This window comes from Balaenoptera borealis (genome assembly GCF_965194805.1).
Source record: "Balaenoptera borealis genome assembly, chromosome: 3".
Classification (NCBI taxonomy): Eukaryota; Metazoa; Chordata; class Mammalia; order Artiodactyla; family Balaenopteridae; genus Balaenoptera; species Balaenoptera borealis.
The window spans coordinates 37,970,958-37,989,411 of record NC_138866.1 but is presented as its reverse complement, the minus strand read 5'-3'; the positions used below and the strand labels follow the sequence as shown (position 1 = coordinate 37,989,411).

The 18,454-nt window shown below is 38.4% G+C and overlaps 1 protein-coding gene across 2 annotated transcripts in view; it reads right to left on the bottom strand.

Moving 5' to 3' along the window:
• Nucleotides 1-18,239, bottom strand: part of KCNH5 (potassium voltage-gated channel subfamily H member 5) — a 332,299-nt gene extending 314,060 nt beyond the window's left edge. The window contains exon 1 of one of the 2 annotated variants that reach the window (XM_082386478.1): nt 17,033-18,239. In XM_082386478.1, the coding sequence (XP_082242604.1) occupies nt 17,033-17,105 (73 nt within the window). In that variant the 5' untranslated portion in view covers nt 17,106-18,239. Of the gene's footprint in view, nt 1-12,776; nt 16,930-17,032 lie in introns of those variants that run through there. The other variant, XM_082386477.1, reaches the window with a different exon arrangement.
• Nucleotides 18,240-18,454: the final 215 nt, after the last annotated feature.

The window sequence follows — 18,454 nt, the reverse complement described above, 5'->3', positions numbered from 1 at the left end:
GTTGGAGACTCACCAAGCCCCAAGTGCCCCAGGAGGTCAGAAGCAGGAACTAGCACCCAGGTTCCTTAAATTCTAATTCTTGACTGAGACATTTGCAACTTCAAACCTTTTCTAGGGGAAACTGTGCCTCATTTTTTGCTTTAGACAGAAAAGTAGAAGACTAGGAATGAAAGGTAAGTCCTAAAACAATTCACGGCAGAGAGGAATAACTCTCATATTAGCATGAAGGCAGAGTGGTTTAGGAAAAAGAACTTAGAAGTTGGAATCAAAAGTGAGTTGTTGAAAATGTATGGACACAAAGGAGGGAAAGTAAGGGTGGGGGGGGTGGGATGAATTGGGAGATTGGGATGGACATATATACACTAATTTGTATAAAATAGATAACTAATAAGAACCTGCTGTATAAAATAAAAATTAAATTTAAAAAAAGTGAGTTGTTGAGATGTTGCCTATCTTCTATCTTATTTTTTTTAAATACATGCTTGATTTTAACCAATAACATAAAATATGGACAATTCAGATAATTGCTAGGTACGCTCTAGAGTATTTGTTTGCATATTCAATTCAACCTAGCAACTCAAAGTTTTTTTAAAGTTTTAAAAAATAGTCGAGGAAATATGCTCTCCATTTATCTTTATTCTTCAAGTTTGATTCCATTAATTTAGACCAACACAGAGTAAAGTAACTGGACTGTGTGCTCACTAGCCCTTACCTCAAGGTCTTAATAATTATGCATTAGCAATATGTGCTCTGGGTTTAGGAAGACAAGCATAAGAACTGCTTCTATCATTTCTGAATGTTTTATAAAACCATAATTGAGAAAATCAACCACAGTGCTAGGTCCTTCATATAACTAGTCATCAACTGGTAAACAGTCATAACAATCAAATTATCATTAAAATCCTTTCCCCAAATTTTCCGCCAGCATTTGGATCCTGTCTCAATACTACCAAGGGAGCTACTGTGAAAAACCTGGGGAGTTTTAATTAGGTTATTGGCTTCCTCATAATGATACCTACCACTCTGGGTAGTTTATGGAGATTAGAATAATGTAGGCAAAATCTTTATAAACTACCCACTGGAGTAAAAATTCTTTATAAACTATAAACTGTTATTGTTTATTATATATAAGATTCTTTTTCAACTGTATTAGATACCCAGAGAGAGCTTTCTGTGTGTGAGCTCTGTGTGTGTGTATAAACAAAGAACCTAGAAAAAATAAATTTTTAAATGTTGACCCTGCAAACCAAAACCTATAAAATTATACTGAGAGCTAAACTACAAAATAAAATATTAGGAGGAAGGGGGAGAGAAAGAAGAAGGGGAGACAGATTTTTTTAATGTTAAGAGCTAAATTAGAGGGAAGTTGCTCAGTATTAAATTGTCCAGGAGCTTCTTTCGGAAACTTGTCTGTTAGTTGAAATGCAATATGTGTATATGATATAGTCACACAACTGTTCCATTTCCCTATAGTCATGAAAATTGTTGTTTTGGTGAATGTAAAACCTGGTATTATTAACAAATATTAAGAACAAGATAGCAGAGTAATTAAAATTGCTTCCCAGAAAATTTTAATTCCCTTTGGCTTTAAAACATGGCAGGGAAAAGCAAACTGCTTACTGAATGATAACTTCTTTACAAAGGAAATAGTTGCAAATCTAGAAAGCAAGATCAGCTCAGAAGTTTTGGAAACATAAAGTCATTAAAGAAATTGCCCAGAATTCTTAGTAACCATCATCATCCTCATTGTTATGAACTGAATGCGTGTGTCCTCCCAAAATTGATATGTTGAAACTCTACGCCTCGTGTGATGGTATTAGGAGGTGGGACCTTTGAGATTTGATTAGGATTCAATGAGGTCGTATGGATGGAGATCCACATGATTGCGATTAGGGCCCTTATAATAATGATGAGAGCACGTGCTTCCTCTGCTGGGCTTCCCATCATATGAGGAGAATACAATGAGAAGCCAGCAGTCTGCAATCAGGAAGAAGGTTCTCACCAGAACCTGACCATGCTGGCACCCTGATCTTGAACTTGCAGGCTCCAGAACTGTAAGACATAAATTTCTGTTGGTTATAAGCCACCCAATTTATGGCATTTTGTAATAGCAGCACAAATACACTGACATTCATCAACCAAGCTTAGGGAAACCAGTTCTGATTTGTCCTCACAGCTCTTAGCACACCAACAGCCATGAATTCTGAAAAATTAAACCTTCCTTGGAATTCAGACTGTTTAGAAACATCATCAAGGACTGAAACAATCATGTCCAAATGTTTTAAATACACAGACGTTCCTGTATGAGGGCTCTAAGAATTGGGTAATTATCCCTACCAGGTGGTCTAGTCCAGTAAAACATTTCAGAAGCAATAATCCTACACATGGACAAATTCTCAAACGGATCTCTGCAAGAGCCTGAGACTTGAAAACACCTTATTATATTCTTTCAAGACCATCGAGTATCCTCTCAGAGATGGACATGAAATAAAACAAGCACTTTTTCTTCAAGAGTTAGAAGGTCAAAAACCAAATAGCACGTCCCTAATTCAAAATTCCCACTAGGATCCTTATGAGTGTTTCTCAATTTTGACTATTCATTCGATTGGGATAGAGGTTGAGGAGAATTGGAGGGGGCCACAGGAATTACTCATTCTAGGCCCCAAAGAGTTGGTTTTAATTGGTCTGGAGTGAGAGTCAGGCATAAGATATTTAAATCTTCTCATGTGGTCTAATACGCAGCCAGGGTGGAGAAGCCCTAATCTACTGCAATAATGCCGAAATGCTGGCAGCGGCAATAGAATCTACAGATTGCTAAATTCTAATGCAGACACACTGAATTGACTCCCTGGGATTGGAACACAAAAATACAGCCTCAGAGGTCAGTCTCATTCTCAGCCAGGTTTGGGAAACTTTGCTCTCATATCTTGCTACTCAAAGTGTAGACGGTTATCACCTGGGAATTTATTAACAATGCAGAACCTGGGACCCACCCCAGACCTGATGAATCAGAATCTGCCTTTTAGTGAGATCATCAGGTGATTCCCCAAGCTCATGACTACACTCATCTTGTGCATCCTTTTCTTCCTTTTAAGGATGGGAAAGCAGGCCAGGGAAGTTAGAGGACTCGGCAAACATAGGAAAAGGGCATCTAGTGGGGGAGAAAGACAGAATTAGGCCTTGCCATCTAAGACTTTCTATTTCATCACTATATTTCTGAACTGCTGTTTAAACTTTTGTTTTCATTTAATATAAGGGAAGCCCTTCCTCTTTACAGTGCTATTTCTTCAGACATCACGGAAAGTAACTACAATTTAATACCACTACATATTAATCCCATTCCTAAAGGAGATCACATAGAAACCATGAGGTCAATAATTCCACTGGCAGAAGTTTCTGGAAGAAGAAAGGTTATATTCAGTCAATGAAAACAATATAAAAGCATGTATTCTTCCTTTCTATAGCAATTCCAGGAAAAGAATCTTTTCCTCTGAGCTGCTCCAACACTACCTGTATCTGGCATGACTAGATGGTTATTTAGGTTTTCGTTCCATTTGTTTTTATGAAAACTACCCCATTCTCTGATCCAGAAATTCCATGGACATTAACAAGTGTGGAACGCCTTTTTGGGGGTTAAACCTCTCTCTCTCCCTCTCATCTTTTTTATGCAAATTACCCTAGAGAGAAGTATTTCAAAGCACAAGCACAGAGAAGTTTTCAGATATTTTAAGAACTGCTAAGGCACAAAAGAATTCTAGAGTACTGAGGAAGAACCAAGACATGGAGGTGAGAAAGGAAAAGACTTCACAAAAAGAAACCAAACACACTGAATAAAACACATTCACTAATTTATACTATTTCCAAGGTCTAGTGCTGATTCTGAGAAAAGTCAACGGGATTTTCCCTCACATTATATTCATTTAGTCCTAACCTTGGAGAAGCACACCACCCAGAAATCATCACCTTTATTCTGAAAGCCCTAAAACCCTGGCATAGACCTCCTCCAGCAGAGGTGAAGTATAGGCAGAAACCGGTAAATTGAGCTAAGGGCTATTTGCAGCCACTCTCGCAGAACCCCGGGGCCTCCATGAGGGAAGGACTTGAGTGCAGGTGCTCACAGTTCCAAGTATTACCCCACCCTCCGCAATTCTCTGATTCAAAGAGCTAAAGAATTCACATTCCAAAAATCAGTGGCCAAGAATGGAAACTTGGAGCTTAAAAGCAACACAATGAAGCTCATGCAACAATCACTAATGTTTTCTAAAAAGTATTGAAGAGGGTATTTCAACAATGCTGATTGTCAAATATTCATTATAAAGTTAGATTTGGTTTGGGAATCTTGGTTTTATTCAAAATTTTACCTTGGATAGAGAGAACAAACTAAGTGGTTACTAGTGGGGAGAGGCGTAGGAGATTAAGAGCTACAAACTACTGTGTATAAAATAACTAAGCTACAAGGATATATTGTATAGCACAGGGAATATTGCCAATATTTTATAATAACTGTAAGTGGAGTATAATCTATAAAAATTTTGAAGCACTAAGTTGTACACCTGAAACTAATATAATATTGTAAATCGACCATACCTCAATTTAAAAAACCTACTTCGGAAACATACATACATACATACATACATACATACAAAAAAAAAATTTACTTTGTTTCTCATCTGAACCAGCCTCCTGTTAAAATCTGAAGTTACATATTTCTAATCCACAAGAACAACCAGACGGACCAAGCTAGTTATCTGGCCTGTAATACTCTTCTGAACCTCTGTAAGGAGAATACAGAAATCACCTCTGTACACAGTCTCACTGAACTAAGCTCTCTTTGGCTGCATTCTTATTTACTTCAAGGGAATGAAAAGGGAGCTAGATAACAAAGTGATAATGCAGGTAATCTCTAGAGCTTCACTACAAACCTGGCAATCTCCCAGTTTTCTCATCTCAGTTTTCATCTCCATCCTTACCTCTCTCTATGCCCGATGCTTGAGCCAAAACCCTGAAAGCCATCCTTCACACCTCTTCATTCATGCCATCCAATTCAACACTAAACCCTAATAATTCTACAGCAGAGACATCCACACTTCTCTCCTTCTCTACTGTTACTTCCCAGGCCAACCCACCATCATCTCTTGCCTGGACAATTGCAACAGTCTCCTGGCTGGTCCCCTACTGTCACTGTTCCTCCCTCCAACCCAACTTGCTGTTATACAGCAAGTGACCCCTGTGGCCAGGAGATCTGTCCACTGCACTTGGAATACAATGCAAAAGCCTTATCCGGAATAGTCAAGCCTCTAACTGTCTCTCCACCCTTGTTTCCCACCTTCCTCTTTTTTTGCCCACTGCAATCCAACTACACTGGCTTTTAAGCTTCACAAACTTAGCCACTCGTTTTCTCTTTCCTCCTTAGGATGGTTCACATGTTTTCTCTTTGCCTGAAATATTCTTCTGCCCACTCATCATCTAGTTACCTCTTACTTTAGGCCTCAATTCAACACTACTTCCTTAGAAATGTCTTCCCTGACACCATCTCCCAATTAAAATTAGTTTCTGTTACACTTGATCACAGCACCCTCCCTTTTTCCTTCAAAGTGCTTACCACAGTCTGTAATTTATATTTTGTTTGGGTTTGTTGAACACCTATCTTCCCACCAGACTCCAAGTTCCATGAGGGCAGGGACGATGTCTGTTGGTTCATCACTGTATACCTACAAAAGTTTGTTGAATGATCAAATATAAAAATTCTTATTCCTATTTAAAGTCATACGGCCAATAAGTAATTACTAGAGCAATGGTAGACATTGTCAAGAATATAGATAAGAATTATGCTAGGTATTTTTCTTCAAAGAACTGACAATTCTGTAAAAAAATTAAAATTAGGTGTTCCGACACAGATTTCCCTGAACTCTGGAAACTTGTGAATTTAAGTCATGGAGCATACATTACTTTTTAAACTTGTCTTAAGTGGGTGAGTGATATCTATAGATATATTTAAGTTTCAGAGAACAGTAACAGCAGAACAATCCCTGAAGCACATATAGCACATTTTTATTTGGGTTAAATAAAATCCTGGCACAGATGGCTAAACAAAAGCATAAATAATTTATATGTCATGCCCACATCCACAATGTTGATTTCTGGTAGGTTCAATTACCCACTTCTACTATGTCAATAACAGAATATAAAACTGGTATGTTTCATGTCCTTACAAATACACCTTTATCCTACAGCTCTATATCAAGGAAATGTGTGTGTGTGTGTATGTGTGTGTGTGTGTGTAGACACATACACTTTGTACCTGTCTCATTCCACAATGAAACTAATTATTATATAGTATTAATTGGCAACATTAAGCAGACCATCACTGTGGGAGTTGGAAATATGCAAAAAATATCTGTTAATTTATTCAAACTTGTTCAGCTGTCATCAAAGATAAAAATATGCCTTCACTTTTCATCTCCTTCAAGATCAAAGGTACACTTTTAAGTTTCTGTGTTTCTTTGATGGCATTAAATTCATCATTTTTCCATCTAGCCAAAGTGGTTCAGAATTCATGAGATACTTTAACTTATATTCCTGAAATTCTAATGGTAGGAATAATAGCAATTTTGTTATAGAAAATATTTCTACACACACAAAAATGTTCAACAATTCAAAGTTTCTACTTTTAATCACTGGTGTTTTGTTCATGAAAGATGTGTTTCTAAAAAGTATATGCGTCAGAATCATTAAAAGTAAAAGATAACTGCAATAATGGCCTATGAGATTCATAGTCTCATAGTACAACAGAAAACCTTCACCCTGCTGTTGATAAGAACAAATTTTTACTGAATTTCATTACAATGACATTTCTTAAAACACCTAAGGACTTAAAACATTCGCTAGTTATATAATCTTGGATAAAAGCTAAATCAGTCAAGATATGTTTGTCAGGGGGAATAAAGTTTTACATTTTTAATGTTTAAGCATCATTTTTCAATCCTGCAAATAAGCAAACCTTGTTTTTGCAAATGAACTACAGCTGTTCTAAAGGGATTCTATTTTCTTTGAAGTTAACCTTTTAAGGCAATCAAACACTAATAGCAAGATAACTAATGGAGAATTTCAATTAAAAGACTAGTCTAAGCTCCACACCTGGTAGAAAAAGTAGAAATGAGGCTTTTCTGAATGCATTTACAATCCGATTAATTTTCTAAAGCTTTGTCTTATTTTTTTTTTAATTTCTACTATCTATGCATTAGGAGCTAATTGTTCAAGGGAAAGATACAGATCACAAATTCAATTCATTTCTCTCCTTTGGCCAGATTTCACTGAGGCAGTTACAAAAAGAGGCTGAATTTCTGCCTTCTTCTTCAGCTTCTCCAAGCACTGCCAATTATTGAGGTAAAAAGAACTGATGTTTCTTTGACTGTAAGTAGTAGTTTTTTTGTTGGGGGAAAGAGTGGTGTTTATTTGTTTGTTTGGGTTTTGGTTTTTTTCTCCAAATAAGTAAGCCCTTGGTAAAGTGAATCTAAATGCCTTTAATCTCAGATCCACCAGTTTAAGACTTAGGAAAGCCTTAACTATTTAATACTTTGCTTTCTTCAGGTTAAAAAAAAAGAAAAGAAAAGTAAATCTCCCCTACCTCAGAGAAAATAGGAACAGGTGAACATTTATTAAGCCCTTGCTATGATGAGGCACAGTGCAAGATCTGCTACATTTGTGGGTTTGCTGAATCTTCCCAGCAAACCCACAAGGTAGTTACTATAATCCTGTAGAGCCCTAGGATGTCACCAAGAGTAATGGCTAGAGTCAGGACGGAAGTCTGTGTCAAGACAAGATGGAAATGCCTTTGCTCTGTTCAGAGCACTGTTCTCTGCCCCACAGAGCTCCAGAAAGATGACCAGTTACCTTGACGATGGTTGCTCTAGTGGAAAAAGAGGCTGCTTGGGAATGAACAAGGAGAAGGTATCACACCTTTCATTCCTCACTCTCAGAGGACATCTTTTGTTTCTGGGCCCAGTAGTGAGGCAACTCTTCTTTCAACCTGTAACTCCTCCTTTGGTCCATCATACTTATACACATTGGCTGTATATGATATCAGTAATGGACATGTTTCATGCCCTGAGTCAGTAGAGTGAATGGGCAGGAATCACTCACTTGGCACACAGCGCTTATAAAGGGTAAGAAAAAACTACTTGGCAAAATTCTTACCCCTAGGGATCAGTAATCTGGTTAGCAAGTAAGACTAATATTACACTGAGTGGGAAGCCAAAAATGACCCTAAGATTTCTAGACTAAAAGATTAAAATATTAAAGACACCTTTGACAAAAATGGGGAAATACCAAAAAAGTAAGTCTATTTGAAGCCAAAACCAATGATAAATTCAATTCTCTGGCCACAATGAGTTTTAGATAACTTGTGAGGTGTACAAGAGAAATTCTATAGGCCACTGGAAATACAGGACTGGAGAACAGAAAGGATACATTTTAAATTATGACCAAGGACAAACTTGCTCTGAAAAGGAGGATAAAGATGTAAGAAAGACAGCTGAAGGTTGAACCTGAATGACAAACATCCTTCAGGAGAGGGAAGAGGAGGAGAGGGGAGGAGAAAGGGGATAGAAAAGGAATAGAAAGGGTATAGAAAAAGAAAGGGAAAAGGGCAGGAGAAAGTGAAAAGTCATGAAAGCCAAAAGATGAACTCATGTGGAGAGGGTAGGGGAGCAGAGTCTTAAATCCTACAGAGCCAGAAAAATATGGACAAATAAAAGATTTTTGGATTCACAAGAAGAATGCTCACCTGTAAACTTCTAGAAGTTTCAACATTACGTTTTACACAGAAATCCATTGAAAAGAGGTGCAAAAGGAAATGGTGACCAAGAATTAAAGGCATGAACTACAGAAGGTGCATTCAAAGTTTTAAACATCTAACTAATAACAATAACTAACCACACTGATACTGATACGGTGCTTGTTATGTGCCAGACACTGTTCTCAGCACTTTGCTTGTATTTCCTCATTTAATCCTCACTCCAACACCGTAAGCTAGGCACTTTTATTACTTGCATTTTGCAAAGGAGAAAACTAGGTATAGATAAGTCACAGAGCTAAAAAGCATCAGAGCCAGGACTTTAACGCGAGCCTCCAGAACCTATGGTGCCTAACCAGTGTGCACACTGCCCCTCACAGAAAGAAAAAAAAAATAGGAGAAATGTTATTTTTATCATTGTGTTCAATGTGCATCCCCAGTGCTTATATCAGAGCCTAGCACATAGTGGGCACTCAACAGTATATGTTGAATTAGTGAATGATTAACTAGAAAGAGTATGAACATCAAGCAAAAGGATGGGAGTTATTTTTAGGGGAGTTTATTCTGGGATTATTTAGCCCTCATTGAAAAATTCCTCTATTCTCTCAATGCCATAAATATATGAAAATAAACTCATTGTGCTATAATTTATCCCAAATCAAAAATATGCCAGCAGACAGAAAAGGCTTACAGAAAAGATCAGGATAAAGATGAAATTTGCCCTCAATCTAAGTGAGTCGCTTGATTTTCAGTTAAACTTGGTGATCTGAGGCTGGCCGTGCAGCCTCTAAAAAGCCAAAATCTACTCTGCCTCTTCGTCTGGATAGTGCACAGGACTGCAAGCTGCTTCTCAAGGCAGAACTCACTCAGAAGATACATAAACTGGTACGGATCGATTCCCAAGGATAAAAGTTAACCATCAATAACTCCTAACTGCAAAATCGTTTTTAAAACAATAATTAGGATCAACAAATTTCTAAACAGTTATTTCCTGTATAAAAGTCTATCTTTTAAGCCCTTGGAGATTAGAACAAAAATGATAGGAAATATTTCAGCTGTACATCAAGTTGGAATAAGAGATGAGTGTGAGATCACATACACATCCACCTCTCATGCTCTCATGAGTCCCATCTGATTTTCCCTGTACAATATGATTTCCATTTTCAGATATACACATTAGTTACCTAAATATTTTAAACTATACAATTACTGATACAAGCTTACTTAATAGATTTCATCAGCAGTGTTTCAGAAAAAAATCAATTCTAGACTTGGTTAATTTAGGAGGCAATAGCAAAAAAACATTTATTCAACTAGTACTTAGTGCTATGTGCATGTGTAAGGTATAACCCATATCCTCAAGAAGCTTAGTCCACATACCAACACTTCCACAACGTCCCAGTTACATGTCATTACCTCTAGAAACTGATTGTGCACCTAAGCTCGGATCTCAAATCATATAACTTGTGAAATCAATAGGACTTTGTACTTATGTTTCTCTGATGGGACCATACCCAAGAAAGAAAGAAATCCATTTCAATAAAATTTCAAACAGCTTTGCAACCACTCTTCCTTTATAAACTATTTCACTTTTTATTTACTTTTCCTATCTTTTCCCATGTGAAAACTCAACATATCACAAAACTACTATCTAGAATGTACACAAATATTTCTCTGTATTAGTAACAGTATCCATAAACAACCAAACACTAAAATAACATCTAACACACTGATATATGTGACAATATTGTCACAGCCCTCATTTGATCAAGTATCTTTCAAGACCAAGCCTTTCCAATATTAAAACTTCTATATTATATAAAATGAGAATATTTACTCTTTTTAGTCACTCTTCAATAATGAAGAGGAGTTATATCATACATTATTAAGCTAGGGTATTTAGTGGAACACACTAAGGATTTTTTTTTCAGCCTTGTTGAGGTATAACTGACAAATAAAAATTGTATATATTTAAAGTGTACAACTTGATGGTTTGATATACGTATACAATCAAGCTAATTAACATGTCCATCATCTCACATAGCTAGTGTTTTCTTTTATCGTGTGTGTGGTGAGAACATATGACTGTAGTTTTAAAAATTCTATGAGTAAAGAAAAATGTTTTACAAATGTCCATTTCTTACAGCACATCAAGACTACTTTCTTTGACCTCAATTTCCACAATAATTACCACTGGTTTTGTGACTTGTTATTCATGTTCATTTGATTTCACTATGTATCTCTGTTCTTCATAGAAGTGCTGTATGGCATATTTTAATTTTTCCCATTAAAAATGATTTTGTTTGAGACATTTCAGAGCATCTCTCAAAATATGGTTTCTAACCCTACCAAAAAGAAAAAAATCCCTAAAACCAAGATTCAGACTTGATGACTGACAGGAAATAGAACCTCCTAAAGTAATATGTCTCCAATCATATTTTTTGGAGAGTTTAATAAATTTGAAGAACTTTGAAGAATATTTACTTTAGCTCTGTATTTTATTTTTAAAGTTTGGATAACATCAAAATACTAGAATCATATAATACCCTAAGTAAGTAACTGTAAATCTGTAAACTACCTTTTAATAAGATCAAAGCACTGTCATGAACTGATTCTACTTCACCAACTTAATCAAAATTATATCAAGACATCTGATGAGGAAAATTTTTGTTGAAATAGAAAATATATTCATCCTTCTAGTTATGAACATTATACATTATTATTCTGCAAAACTTTATATTTCATACATATTATCACCACACTGAGGTGATTTATTACAATAAAATTTTGTTCATCTGCTAAAGTAAATACTCTACTAGTCTAAAATTTATTTGAATTTGTTTCCATAAACTGCTTTTACTAATATCACATTCAGTCACAAAACGTAGGTCACCATTAACTAATATAAGATTGCAATTCCTTTCTTCATTTCACTTTCCTATATGTCTTGTGTTTTAGATATTTTCTGCCAAGAGTAAGAACTAACTGCGTTGATTTTAACCCCCAATCAAACTTGAGGAAAAGGACAGAAAAGAGAAACAGAAAGATATTAACTACTTAGTTCACCTGTGGCAGGACCTATAGTGCCCTCTTGTGGTGAATCTTAACTACAGCGCTCTGGAGAACAGTACAACTTTTCCTAGACCAGACACTGGAGAGAAGGTGGAAGCGTTGTTCCTCCATGCTACCAAGCAGCTGTTATTAACAATGAAAGTAAAAGATAAATATTGACTAAACTAAAAGACTCCTTTATAGAAATGTACTCAGTCACCATCAGTTAAAACAATCATAGCCACTCCCTTCTATTAACAAAAATACTGCTTTATGTTTCTTTTAGTAGGGCAGTTGACAGATGGCCAGGCACGGGGATTTCTTATATACTCTACTTCTGGAATCAAGCAAAAGATAAACAACCAGAGCAATTTCTAATGAACACAAGAATGTCCTGGGACAAGCAACTCGCTAGTCAACAAAGCACTGCATTTGTTATACAAGGCAGTGTGTACTCTAAAGCAAGGGACAATCCTCTGGCTTACTTATAAATATAATTTAGGAAGTGGTCAGTATAATTTCAATCTCTATGATATTTTAAAGGTAAAAGTGATACATTATAAGACCTGGGTAAACCAAAGCTTCAAACTCTAAGTGGTTTTATCAACATTTCCTGAATAGTATTTTAGATCTTTCAAGAAAAAATATCAAGTACTCTATACCAAAAAACCCCACAATAATCCATTTGTTTTCCACAATTTTTTTAATTGGATGAGAATTATGAGTTATTATTTCTTTTCTGTTTTGTTTTTAAATCACGAGTTCTCTTATTTCCCCTCCCATAGGTTCTCATTTAAGATCTTAGTTTTTACAAATATTAATTATAGCACAAAAATGATTTTGGATTTTCCTATAGGTAAGAGCACTGAGTAAAGAAAGTGCTTGTGCAACCAGGTATTTCAGGCAAAATGAAAAACTGAGTATACTCAACTTCTTCTCTTGAAGGTTAAGTGGTTCATAAAATACTGCCTTTTCTGTTTTCTTCTTTCCTGGGCCCCTTTTTTCTCTAAAGAGAAAAACATTTCTAGTTTTTCATAATGTTTAAAATATTTAAGAACAGTAAATTCTAATTTAAAAGACATTATTTTTATAGTTAAAAATTTTCGAGATGGCAACCAGGTTTACTGTCACCCAAACTAATCATTTCTGCCTATTTGTTAAGGAATCAAAGACAACATATATATAAAATGTACTGCCCAAAGCAATAATCAGATTGAAGGCCTTGGAAATGTTTTGTTTTGTTTTGTTTTAATCTAAAATTCCACCTAAAAGTCTTAAAAAACTGTTGCTTTCTTTCAGGTACCTACCTTCTACCCGTAAGTGTACTGCTCCCTACGCCCCAAAATATATTGGTGAATAGCTCGCATAAATACTATGCAAGGTTTAAATAAGGGAAGATGGCCTGATAATGTTCCAGACACAGATTCGGTCAGTCGGCATTTTGGACGGGGGCCTTCTATGAGACACTGCACGCAGGTAATGAACTCACCACATGGTTCCCAAACTTTCCCTTCCTAGCAACATATTTTGATTCTACTGGCCAAAAATGTATCTAAACCTTGCTATTGCATTTATGCTTTTGACCTTTACAATTTCTTGGAGTAATAATGTGTACCCTATACCTACTAGAATCACATGTTAAGAATGATTGTAATTCCTTTTATTTGTCTAAAAATGATCTTATCTTTTATCTTAAAACTAAAGAGAGGAATTCCCTACTTCTACTATTTTGGGATTTGGCTATAAGATATGTTTGTATCCATCCTACTCAATGGCCCTCATTATTTTATTTTATAGACTTTGAATCACCAGTGACAATTTGAAATGCTTTCCCATAACAGACTCTGTCAACTAAACAAGGAAAATAAAAAGCCAGTCTCAAGAGGTGTAAAATAACAGCAAATAGGCTACAGTGCTACTCTAAGGCAAAGAATACAGCACTGTTATTCTGGGAAATTGCAACTGAGGAGTTTGGAACTTTATTAGAATATCCTCATGTTTAAAAGCTATACCCAAATATACCACACTTCTTGCTCTTTTTTTCTCCATCAAGAAGTTTTCTGATAGATTTCTAATTGGCAGAGATTTCAGCTCATTAATGATCACCGTAGACAAATAAAACTTGACCTTTTCTCTTGGTGTCCATTGCCCTTTCATATCTAGTATCCCTCCTTTTCTCCCTCTCTCTCTCTCTCTCTCTCCCCCTCCCTCTCCCTCCCATGCTCCTTCCCTCCCTCTCTCTCCTTCCCTCTCTCCCTGTATTTCTGCTACTTTTTACATCTCTCTTTTGCTCTTTCTATGTGGTGAGACAGAGAGAGAGTTTTCTTCCTCTGCATCTACCTTTGTGTCTGGGTAGATACCTGTCTGTATGTTTATCTGTGTGTATCTCTAGATATGCTTCTACTCCGACTCTCACTAAAAGATCTGATATTTTCATAAGAAGAAAATGATGTTGTATCAGAAAAAGAAGCACTTCATGGGGTAAAAGTAACCCATCTTTCTTCAATTCTTAGCTAGATTAGGAGTGCTGCCTCTTTTCTTTTCCACTAAAGCTCTGCCAATACTTCACTTTCAAAGTTGTTAAGTTAATGAATAATGAAATCTTCACGGTGACAAACTCAATCCATCTGTGAGAACCCTGAAGGGAATTTTCTGTTAATCTCAAACAATTTCTCAGAATGAATTTTTCTATTTCTCTGCCAAATCATATAGAAATGGCAACAAGTGTGGGATACTCGCACATAAAAGTGTAGAGAAATTTAATACTGTAATTCTCAATTTCTGAGGTTCTTCCTGTACAAGTGGCACTGAGACTTTCTTTTATTGATTACATATACATGCTCATATACTTTCCTCAAATATCTAACACATTTCAAACAAAGCTCAGAGGTTTTGAGTAGTGGTATTAAAAGTTAGCCATAAGCAATTAGAGGTGATATTTAAAATGCAAAAACAGATCAATTTTCATTTGTACTTGGTGCTATCCATGGAAAGAAACATTAAACCAGTGAAGCAATTATAACATGAAGTGTAAAAAAGATAAAACATTCATTGACTTGGATGGTAGATTTAAAATGGAGGCAATGGAAGCAGCTCTTTCTAAGCCACATAAGGTAAGTCTTAATTTCATGGTATATCAGAAATAAAAGATATTCTAAAAACTGGCTCATAGTTCCGGTATGTATGAGAAGTTTCACCCAAAGATGCTATATGAGTAAACTTCAGCCAAGGAATTCTCATCTACTTTCTGGTTACCACGCAGAGCAATAGAGAGCCTCCAGATTTTATTCTTTAAGGCCTTCTCTGAAAAGTCCTCTCACAGACCAAATTGCATGGAGTTGAAATAACCCAAGAGGATGAGAAAGTTGAAAAACAGACTGATATACCTTAAATAGCTAATTCCAATAACCTTTAAATTTCCCAAACTGGTTGTTTTAACAGTAATATCTCCTTGTACTCTAGGTTTCTGTACAATATTAATATAAGAAAGTAATGTATAAACATAGACATTGGCTACCATGAGGAATTTATATTTTATATTATCATAAAAAATCAAACACATTTGAAATCACACTGGAATGGCTAAAAGTATTATAGTTTTTTTTTTTTTTACACTAAACCAGGCCTATTAGCTATTTTTTTTTTTGGAACCCAAAAAAGTCTGTTCAAGACTTGTATAGTATCAGGCATTGACCAAATGCAAAGAAATAAAGTCAAAAGCCTCAAATGAAAACCAAATACCATGTCAGAGATTGATGAAAAATACCTTGGGACACTTAACATATAGTCCCTAAATCAGGGGAAATATTTGCAAGCCTAGTTTTAGAAGAGATCATATCCTAAGAATTAATATAACCTAATCTACCAATTCAGGAAGAGCATAATTGTATTTAATTATTTATTATCATTTGAGTGTGCCTCTGTCTTGCCACTAAGGAGGGAGCTTTTTGAGAGCAGAAATGTCTTAATCATTTTTTTATCCGAAGGACCCCACAGAGTGTCTCTTGTATAAGGCACCCAAATAAATATTGTTTCATTGAATGAACGAATGAATGAATGAATAAACAATGATTATGGAATTGCATAGAGTATTTCCATTGCTTTGGTCCAAAATCTACTGTAATCAATATGCAGAAATGTCTTTCTCATAATTCTGCAAGCAAAGGATCTCAAAATATAATAACAGGCCTCTGAAGGAAAAAAACAAAAAACAAAAAACTTTAAAGGATATTTTACATATCTTGCTTGTAAAATTGAAAATTATATAAAAGATTTGAAAGCAAGTAGAAAATGTATATTTCAGTAAAATGCAAAGTTTATAAGGTCCTAAAATGTGAAATATATAACCATCCCCATTTCGATATCTTAGACGAAATGAATGCATAAATGGATGGCAATTCAAAGACACTTTAAGGCAAGAAAACCCTAACATCAATAGCAAGGTAGAATGGCATTTTTAAAATTCTTTCTCTAGTTACTTTAAAAGCACAGTAGCTATTGCTTCCCTTCTACATTTCTCCTGTTTAAGTCAAATCAAATATATCATATAGATCAATACAGACCAATGCAAAATAAAATTTAAAAAAAACTTTAAACACAAATTTGACCATAATAATTGCCTTCCCATTTTTCCAGAACTGACTCTCTTTCTTAGGTTCAACTCCAACTACCCTCTCATACACAAGGCTCCTTTCAGCGGTGCCCGTTGGGCCTGAAAGCCATTCCAGAAACTAAATCTTAAGTAGCCACTTTCACAGCCATTCCCAACTTGAGGGAACCCTTCCACTGAGATTAACTCTAAGAATTTGATCAGTCTCTTCAGCCTACTTGTTTAAAAATGTGGGGAAACGATGAACAAAAAAGATATCCCTCAACATAGCGAAACTCAACTCTGTTCTCCAGATGTACCTACACCCTAGCCGCTGCTCCCTCTTGGCTTCCTGCGGTTCTGGGCTCTGGACAGGTGGGAGGGGGGAGAGTACGTCTTGGGGAGGGGATGCAACTAACTTTCCTCGGCCACCTCATTCCCACTCCCACCTAAAATCAGGTCCATCTTGTAACTGCAGCCGCCAGGTAGGGCGGTCTGCGTCCCCCTCCCGCCTTGGGAGAGGGATGGGACGGGGAGGATGGGGGGCGTGGGTGGGCAGGATGGAGGTGGAGGGGTGTTCTGACTGCAACTCTTCTTACCGCTGGAGCGCCTGACGATGTTCTCCAAAAATGTGTTCTGCGGTGCCACCAGCCCTCTCTTGCCCCCCGGCATCCTGGGTCTGGAGAGCAGCGGCCAGGATCCGCGGCGGGGGAGGGGGGAACGCAAGAAGAGAAGGTGGAGGAAGAAGAGGAAAAGGTGGAAGAGAAGATCGAGCCGAAAGAAGAGGGGGCGCGGCGGCGGCGACGGGGTCCCCTGACTGTGTCTCCAGCCCGACCCGGATGAGCAGCTCTGGGGAGGAGGACCAGGCAGTTCATGGTAGTAGCGCTCCCCCGGCCGCCGCTGCCCAGACTGTGGCGGTGCCGCACACGGGGCTCGGGAACTGCAGGCTCCGCGGGGCACAGTGCGCCTGCGCCGCCCCCGCTGTCGCTGTCCCGCCGGTGCTGATGCTGAAGCTGTTGCTGAGGCTGCTGTCGCGGCGGCGATCACCTAGGCGCGGGCTCAGCATTTTTCCCCCTGCCCCGACCCCGGGGCCGGGGGAGCAGGAAAAGCCCACTCAAAGCCCTATCTCCCAGACCCTCTACTGCGCCCTCCTCTCCCACTTCCTAGCCTACCCCACTGGCGCAGCCGGATCAGCGCTGCCCAGCTGAGCCCAACTTCAGCCCGGCTGTGCGCCTGGTGGCCGCTCCTCTCTCCCCGGAGATCGAGGCAAACGCTCGCTGTCCAGTGGGGCCGTGGAGTGGGAGAGGAAGTGGGAGAAGCAGGCAGGATGCCAAAGAGGGCAATGGGCAGTCGGAGGGGGTCACATCTCAGTTTCTCCTGCCAAGGTCCCGAGTCCCGGCTGCTCCCGGGGACGCAGCTGCCGGGGCGGAGGTGTTGATCATCTCCCGCTCCAGTCCGGGCTGAGGGCGCAGCAGGGACTGACTGAGCGGCGCGCGGGGACGCAGAGCAGCCACCTGACGCTGCTACCGCCCCCCTCTGGGCTTCGGCGCCCGAAGCTCAACAGAGGCGATTTCAGCACCCGCCCTGGCCCACACCTTGGAGCCCGAGCCAGATAGGGTCTGAGCGCAGAGCAGGAGCGGGAATGGCCCGGGCGCCCCAGGCTGGGTCTGGCGCGCGGAGGAGCGTGGCGGCAGTACAGGGACGCTTCCCAGGGCTGCGGAGCGCACAGGCGAGCAGCGAGCCCAGCCACTGCTAAGTTGAGGGAAAGCTTGCACTTAATGCAAGGAGTAAGGGAAGAGAGTGAATAATTCACACCCGAGAGAGGGAGAGTGCAGCGGGCAGCGTTTGCTGTGGAAAAACAGTAAAGGCGGGGGGTGGGGGGGGGGGCGACGTTGCACAGGACTGGGGAGTGTGGGCAGGAATTTTCTCTAACAACGCTCGGAACCGGCGACAAGAGGGGAACCGCTAGAAACAGAGTCCAAAAGCCAGAGTCTATGACGGAGAAGGGAAAATAGCATAAG